Here is a 9,240-nt window from a genome sequence, read left to right on the forward strand (position 1 = left end):
GACAAAACGAAAATGAAATGCTACAGTTATAAATATGTATGTTGTACGCCACTCGTAGCCACTCGTCTTGGACCACTGCCACAAGTGCTAGCTGTAATTGGGAAGCTTCACCTCGGAGCGGTTTTTTGTAATGTTTGGTGTGCTGTTACTGTTCCAAACTTTCTGTCGCTTCGTTTAGCAGACACTTTTTTTTTCGCTTGCGCGTTTGCGCCTATGGGCTTCATCAACGCATCCAGTCTGCACCAGTTGCGGAAAGTGTCGCGAGCGTCATAATCAGTTTGCTGCGTCTGTTTTGTTCCACCGGTTTACGCAACTACTCTTCCAACAGGTCCAACCACCCACTTGCCAGCCCGCCGGAAGAAGCATCACCATCCGCCGCACAGATTTCTGGTCGATTGAGCAGCTTTCCGGTTTGTCGTTTCGTTTACGCAACGTCGATGTTCCGGTTCGATTGGGGCGTTCGGAATCAATTTTGACGACCCGTAACATAATTACTTTCCCGCCTCGAACGAGCGCTGTTGGCAAGATAGTGTTTTGTTAATATAAATACTCTGTACACTCGGTGCACCGATACTCATTACCGACTTGCTCACTGTGTCGACTGTGTAGCCATCGATTATTGCTCTGCAACAATGAAGGTAAGGTTGTTGCGAAGTGACGATTTCCACCCTCTCAACAATCCAGGTGGGCAAATAAAAACACATCCCCCTTTGCTATCAATTACAGCTTGTTCTGGTCGCGTTATCTACCGTGATGGTGATTAGTGCGGGACTATCGCTCAAACCGAGCCCCCGGAGGGACATCGCGTTCCCCCGGCACATGCCCAGCCTGCCCGATCCGGACCGTGACAAGGGAACGGATGTGGTGCATTCGAACCAGCTCCCCCCGCACGGTGCCAAGCCGGCCAGGCTGCGTGTGAGTGATACGCGGCGCAGCAAGAAGGTGAAGCAAACGTCGAGCAGTAGCTCCAGCGGGGAACATGAAAACACACGCGTGACGGAGCGTAAACTGCACACGAAAATTGTGCACGTACCGGAGCCGTTCGTGGTGCATGTGGAAAAGCCGTACCCGGTGTACATCGAAAAGCCCGTGATAGTGGAAAAGCATTTGCCGTTGCATCTCTACATAAAAAAGAAGGAGACAAAACATCACTGAGCTTGTACTGCAGTGAAGAAGTTTAGATGTGTAAGATGAAACATATTTATTGGAGACTGTGTTCCGGTTTGAATAAAATAAAAAGAGTCTTAAGATATTTCTGATTTGCTTCCTTTTTCAAATAAAATTGCAGAAGGATTCCAAGATTATTATTATTATTATTTACTTTATCTTTAAACTTTATTCTTCCAACATTGATCATCGCACCATTACAGTTTCACTCATGTTTAACAACTAGAGAGTTTCGAAAGTAAAAGTTAAATTTCAAACCTTTCTGTTTAGCGTTTGCTTTAAGTCACCAAAGTAGTGATGGGAAAAATGAAGTTTTGGTCGGAATCGTTTCCGACTTGCTCCGAATTTTCGTCGCATCGATTCCGGATAGTAAGTTCGGAATCGAAATCGGAATCAAATTCGATTTTGATGTCTTCATGAGAATGGGCGTTTGGGTCCTGTGCAGCTACGATTGTATCGATAGCCGCCAGCAACCCAAATTTACTTGTAAACGATCCATTCTCATGGAGATTACGGGAATGATTTTGTTTTTAAAACGTCTAATTTCAATTCTATAACTGACTTTGATTCCGGAGCGATTTCTGATTCTGATTCCAGGACTGATTGTTATTTCCGGATCAATTCCTTTTCTGGTGCTGATTCTGACTCTGGAGCCGATTCCAGAATCGGAGTCGGCTCCGGAATTGGAATCAGAAACCGGAGTTGGCTCCGAAATCGGCTTCAGAGTCTGCTCCGGATTCAGAATTTAATAAGGTATTATAATTTTCAACTCTAAAGAACCAAGGTTTGCTTCGTTATCATCCATTTTGGTCTTTAAGGCATATACACAAAGTTTCGATAGTTCACAATTTGTCAATATAATTTGCGTAATAAATAATTTAAAAGAAGGAATTACAATTTATTCGTGATTTTCAAAACTCCAATGAAGTCAACTACATGAAATGCACTCAGTTTTTGCCACGTGGAATAATTCAGTTATACATACATTTAATAGCCTTTAAAAGTTGGACATTCAGTCTATCTCAAATCAGTTCCAATAATACTAACTGTGAAAAAATTGTGGTTTACTGATTAAATTTTAACAGAAAAATTGTAAAATTCACCAAAGGCATCAATAAAAATTATCCAGCATCGAATGCGCCTATGGTTTCGCTCAAATTTTAATGCGAATAAATGCCTGTAATGCTTGCAATTTCTTGAATCAGACGAATAATTCCAAGTATTTCTCAATTTTACTCTTTGAATAACACTAAAATTGCACAACTATATGCTAAAGCTGTCCAAAACCGCCACGTGTCCCGTGAAACCTGAGCCACCATTGCAGCACCATGTTTGCAAAGCCACCCTGCAGCCCGTTGCGCTACAGCCCTACATCAGGTGCCAGCTACTTAACGATGTATCAAAAGCAAACAACTACGCCTCCCCGTCCCTGCAATCCCGTACCTCAAAAATTAACAACTCCAAGCCTCAATCCATTCAAACATTCTCACTGTCAACCGCGCTTATGCAAACTTGCGAAACCGCGCTGTCACAGCGTCGCTCGAAATCTTCCCACCAACCTGGGTGGCATCGGTCGTCTTGCATGTCCAAAAGAAGCTGCACAGGCAAGCGGTGTGTAGCGCCGCGACGGGGCAGCGCTTGACCCAACACGGCCAGCGAAATGTTTACCAACGGAATACGAATAAATATTTATTAGAAAAGACACGCTTCCAAATATTCAAATCATTTGTTTGCGGATTGTTTTCCGCTAACGAACAAACGAATTTCCCTGCGATTATATCGCACCGTGGGATGTATGCTTAGCGTCAGGGAAAGGGAAAAGGGATCGACGGGACGTTGATAAGGCTGCGGCACTGTCCACGGCGAGCCATTTTGGGTAAGGGATCAAGTCAAGTGTTAAATGCAATCCGTCAACAGTGGACCGTGCGTGGGGCGCGTCGAACAGTGGGCGCGATAATTGGCCACATTTAAAAGTCAAATCGAGCCAGATCGTGCCACCGTCGGTAAGGGGTGATTTTTGGATACCTGTGCGCGGGATAATGCTCGATTGTGTCGAGGTGTTGGTGGAGTGACACAAAAGTGTATGTCTTTAAATTATTGCCGACACTGGTGGACATCATTTGTGTGGTTTATTGTGGGTAAACAAGCAGTTTATTTGTATGTACAGCTACAAGAGGCTCTCATATATCTGATTCTCTTGAATTCCAGTAAAGATTAATAATAATTATCAGTTTCTCTCAGCTTAACTTTAATAACCGTTAATAAGAACGTAAAAGTATCAAATTTGAACATGGTCTAATGAACCTAAGACATAAAAAAATGATTGCATTAGGCTATTAGCTTAAATCTAGCGGTATTATTTGATTATAATAATAAAAACAATAATAATGATAAGTCCCATCTCGTACCCCAACACATGTTTGAGAAACACAAAAGTATCTATAAGGTAATTCTACTCTAATAGTAGTTAGTAATTTAGAGCAATTTGAAGTAACGATATATACCTTCTATTGTCTAGAAACTGAAACTTCTTCCAATAATATGAAATTCTTTGAAAAAGCATTATGCCAAAAGAATATTACAAATCACACGAAGATGCTCTGTAATATCTAACATGTTCCTAAAGTCAATACCGACGAGCCGCACCAAATCCCAATCTCTAGGCATAACATCAAAAGAGTAGTTTTTGGCTCGCCCTAATAAAAGTAACAAATCCAATTTGGACAAGCTTTGAAAGCATTCCATTGCAATCCCCAAAAACACACACACACACACACACCGATATCGGAATAGAAAGCCTATCCCAGGGAGCAGGGAGAATTTACTACCCTCGTTATACAACACTACCCTAAAACGATACGACCCGGTCGTCCACCATTCCTCCACCGAACGGGCGAAGTCCAGAAAAGACGCTGACAAATACTAAATTATTTGCTTGTTTTGCCAAACGAAACACTCACTGCTCAACTCGAACTTCCTCAATACTCCCAAACGGTGACTGCTGGTGGCAGGGGGCCCAGTACTCCCGGGGGCCAGTGATCAACAATAACCCGCCTGTACGATTGGCTGTAGTTAGGATCGCAGCCACAGTCATCGAAGTAGCGTACACCGGTACACTGTGTGGGCCATAAATTGTCCAAAAACCATCGCCGAAGCATTCGATAGTACGGAAACGGAACACTGGGTACGTGCACACGATACCTTGTGTTGTACCGATTGTTTTGCTTTTCTTCTCTTCCCCTACTCCACAGGGTCGCAGATTTCCACAGCTTATGTACCAAGCGGGTCTGCTCCGCAAGCGGCAAATGGCAACAGATGCCATGTACGGGTAAGCGAATACACCGTGATCGGAATTCTACCAACTCGTACACATCGTACATAAACGGGGAAACCGATAGTGCCGCCATGCGAACTGCGGCGATGCTGGGACATAAAAGGAACTAACTATTGGATAGGATACTGGGAGGACGGTTAAACGACGACCAACGGCAACGATGGCGGCCATAGTTGGGTAGTGGTGATACTCTAGTTCCAGTCTTTCCAGCAAGTAACAAAAACGGGACTCGTTTGAAGTCAACAACAAAGGACCGGTAGCATAGACCGTACCAAATGAACCGTGCACAATCAAACGTGGAACGCTATCGGAGGGTTTGGGAAGACAACAGTTGCGTTTGCACTTGAACAACCAGGAATTATTTCTGTGACTTATGATTATTTTTTCAATTAAGGTGATTTAGAAAGATATCTGCTATTCTGTTTTTTGGTGCTTGTAAAGCCTAACTATTCCTCTTTCTACTAACTTATCATTGATCAATTTCATCCAACAACATTTGAACCCAAAACCAGCGAGATCACTGCGTGCTGCAGCCTTTGTATTGAAACATTCCAGCTGGAACCTTTTGCGCCGTCTTTGTTTCGGTCCCACCCTGTAAACATTGTACACGGAGAAAATAAAACCACCCAAATATGCTTCCAACCAAACGGCAACCGACAAGGCAACGGAATAGGTAAGCGATAGTACATAGTAGCAGCCCTGTAACGGAGCTGCCGCAGCAGGGGCAAAGCTTGATTTTCCACTTTTGGTCCGAAAGGGAGTGGTTAACAAGGTTTCCATACAGCTTCCACAACTGTGTCTCTTTTTTTTTGTTTGCCTCTCTCCACAGAGCTCCTGTTTTTCCCACTTTTTCACTGGTAACGTGAATCGTTTTTACAACACACACACACATACATACGTATATACATATTGGACAGAAGGGAAAAAAAGCCAACAAGAAAGGCCCCATAAAAGGTAACGACCATCTCGAGCTGCTCTCGTGTCGGTCATGGTAAAATCACTCGTGCATCGCTACTGGTATTATTAGCTCCGAACTCCTGGTGCTGAACTCGACTGTAGCAGCAGCAGCAGCAGCAGTAGCTCGCCGGTTGGGAAGTTTTTCTTCTGCCTCTTCTACCTTCCTAAACACCGCACTGTACATAAACGGGCAACGCTGGAAAGCATTGCTCCTGCCAGTTGGTCGTCGTAGCAGTGCCGGGCACTGAAATGGCGTCGGTGGGGCCACGCAGAATGCCAACAACGAACACGGAGGCAGACAGGCAGGCAGGCAGCGCGTCCGTTAACATTTAATTAGACAGTGTTCCGCCATTTCGAGCCAAGTGCTTAAAAGGCAATAAAGCACGAGACGAAGTGGCGATTGATGGTATGCGTTTCGTTTGAAATTATTTTATTTCTGCACCACGCATCATTGTAGTGTTACAATGTCTGTGCAGAAAACTGTACAAAACATTCCTGCAAAAAATATAATAGCTGGAGCTGAAACGCATTCTACTTGACAATAATTCTAGTTGCATGTTTGATAATTTTAATTGCATGATAGATTCATTAAACTAACAATGGAATGGAGATCCATTCAACTGTTGAGGAAAGCTTTACTTTATAGACAGTTGAGCTTTTCCCTCATGAAATCGCTAAGGAAAAGGATAAAAGAATAATGGTATGGCCGCTTAAAGTATCGTTTCAAAGCATATGTTCATTAAAAAGCAAAAATCAAATAGTTGGCATGCATTTGAAGTTCAACCAGTTAATTCAGACTATTGCGCTTGTATTAAGAAATTCCTATGTCATTATTTTCCCTTGTTGAACACTTCGTTAGCTTGACTTCTTTCGTCGTTTAAATATACTTCGAACAGCACAACAATAACACACCCTTGACACGATGCTACACCCCCGACAACTGCTTTAAATATAGAGCTGTCCAAGTATCCGTTTACAAATTAATCATCCTAATCTCTGCACACGGTGCACACATAATAAAATGACCATATCACGATCGACTTAGCAACTTCTTCGCCCGTCGTGATCAACCTTATCGTCTCCTACCCTTTTCCTTTCCCGCCCAAAAGCTATAGCTAACTTTCCGTCAGTCACTGTGTACAATGCGTCGTATAAATTCTTCTACCATCTTGCCTAATCCCCTGAAACAAGCGGATCTCACCGTAGCCAGCCCCTTCAAACCGACTGAGAAAACTTCTAATTACAACAATTAACCAACAAACTCGCCTACCACAGCCACCGCCAGCCCTGTGGCCATTGTTTCTACTGCAAGACACTTCATGCCCATCGTGCTGCAAAGAAGAAAGTCTTATCTTTTCGGTAAATACTTTCGAACCGTCGGCACATCATCAACGCCCTCAATCTTTAACCTCTCTGCTCGGGCCAGTCGCCGGACACCGACACCGGGAGCAGCATGTGTGAGCAATAAATCACATTTACACTTATCCTGCCCCTTGGTTGGTTTACTAAACACTACTGCAGCCTCAACTTAACCCGAACCCGAATGAAACAAACGTACTGTTGCCCGTGTTACAAGCTACCGCAACAGCAGCACATCCGAGGGTGTCCCAGTTTTCAGTTTCGACTTTTAGCACATCATCGATTCGATAACAAGCATGTCGTTGGGCGATTTCGGGTTAATTTTCGAACCGATCGGTCTAATCACTTTTCATGAAGTGACCAACAATTTATTGGCTAGCTTCCCCCCGGGGCACAGGAAAATGCCAATTATTTGCTGCTAGGAGTGATTTCCTCAAGCAATTTGTTGGCGCAGCAGTCAGTTGACAGTTGGCGACAGTCTTTTGGTTGGCTGGTTGAGTTGTTCAGTCACATGTTTTGCCACGGAAAGTTAAACATTCTTTGACAAAGGATGGGTAGTGGTGGATTGTTTCGATGTTGCATAAATTCATCAAATAGTGATGGGCAATCTATAACACAGGGACATTGTTCAACCGAAAACACCTTTCAAAAGAGTGCGAGAAGAGTGATATTTTTAGCTCACTGATGGACTGATGAAAATATCTTCAACGCGTTGTCCGAAAACATCCCAAAGTCATAACAAGTTTGCTCGCTTCTGTATATTTTATGGTAAACGCTTCTCCTACAATCTCATTCACCTGATTGATTTAAGCTTTGAGTGGAAAGATTTTTCTTTTATAAATTACATTTCTTATCAAACCCTTTCATTTCAGGGGTCTCATTTCCTGCTTACAATTTATCAGTAAGCAGTTCAGATTTATGTCACGCCATTCCATTGCTTGCGTACCGATCCATCGTAACGACTTCATTTGAATCGTTCGCTTGAAAAACGCCATTACCCACAGAGAGGTCCACGATCAGCAACATCATCATCATCATCATGGTCGTTGTTCCCGTGGAGATTCACACCCCGGCTGATTGCAAGCCAACCAACCGAGCCTGCGTTCGTTTTTTCTTGTGCAACAAAGCGTTCAAAACCATCCCCTTCTAGCACCCCAAATGCCCCCAAAAGACGAAGGGAACCAATTTAGTCGTGCACAGCCTTCCCGCAATAAACCTTCATCGCCGGGAAACGCGGCACTTTCTACGACGAATCAGTAACTTGCCTTCCATTATACCCAAACCCTTGGGGGCTCCCAATTCTGCGCTACATATACATATACAGAAAAAAAGAGTCCCCCACCAGAAAGAAAGAGCAACATCCCCCGAAATAAAGGGCCAAAAAAGAGAAGCAAAACAGCTACAACGAAACCCCCAATACGTTCTTCAAATGTCTCCAAAATGAAGCCCGGAAAATTGCCACCCCTCACACCGGGGGTATAAGGCAGTGACACTCATAACACCCGCAACACAACCCAACTCGCACAAATGTCCCTTGTTGTCGTACCGAACCAAATTGGAAACTTTATGTAACTCTTATCTTATAACATCCACCACACACGTCATCCGCTCCCCTCATCGTATCGTTATCGCTCCTTGAAATGGAACGAATTTTCCCTTGGACAAAGCATGATCAAAGCCCAGGCCAGCGTTTGCTAACGGACAAGAAACACTCGGCCAAAAAAAAAAAGAAGCGAGCGATGGAGAAAAGAGGCAACTGGCGGTTGCCGTCGGGGCAGGGAAATTTGACTTCTCCAATGAACCTTCCGCAGTTTCACGGTACGGACCTCCGGTCCAAAAGGTCCATCGTTCGCGCGAGGTGTATCTCGTCGAGTAGAGTGTTTCCCGTCCGGTGGCAGTATTCGTAAAGTGTTTTCTCCCCCTCCTTCCTTCGACCGTCTTCCATCGATGTGCTTTTCCGGCCCCTCTGCACTAGGAAAAACACAGCTAGAATAGAAAATAATTCACATACCAAACCAAACGGTTCGGTGCGCCGACCGGAGTTTGTCAGTATGTACTACCACCATGTTCCACCCGGTTGGTGGAGTTCCACCCACACCACCACCGTGATAGAAAGGGGGGGGGGGGAAGCAAAAGAAAAACGCAACGGTAACCGTGGCCGTGCGCCTTGCGCTATGTACCATATAGCGGAGTAGATAGCGGGAAGCAAATTTGGAACCTACCCCCAAAAACTGAGTGAGTACACTATATTGGACGGCCTGGGGAAAACTGGAAAAGCTTACAGCAAGCGCTACAGCAACAACAGCAGCTGGAAAACAAATGGCAGCCCGTGTACATGGTGCGGAAGGTGAGGCTTTTTTTACGTTTCGATCGAACTGGAACGTCAGTTCATATTTAGTAGTGAGTTTTCTTTTTTAAATACA

General features: G+C 44.2%; 1 protein-coding gene across 1 annotated transcript; it reads left to right on the top strand.

Annotated features, from left to right (window-relative positions):
* The first annotated feature begins 334 nt into the window (after positions 1–334).
* LOC133393886 (uncharacterized) lies at positions 335–1,238 on the top strand. The gene is made up of 2 exons (XM_061660837.1): positions 335–638; positions 727–1,238. The coding sequence occupies exons 1-2, from the start codon at positions 633–635 to the stop codon at positions 1,153–1,155; spliced, it is 435 nt and encodes a 144-aa protein (XP_061516821.1). The 5' UTR covers positions 335–632; the 3' UTR covers positions 1,156–1,238.
* The last annotated feature ends 8,002 nt before the right edge of the window (positions 1,239–9,240 follow it).

This window comes from Anopheles gambiae, chromosome 3 (genome assembly GCF_943734735.2).
Source record: "Anopheles gambiae chromosome 3, idAnoGambNW_F1_1, whole genome shotgun sequence".
NCBI classification, from domain to species: Eukaryota; Metazoa; Arthropoda; class Insecta; order Diptera; family Culicidae; genus Anopheles; species Anopheles gambiae.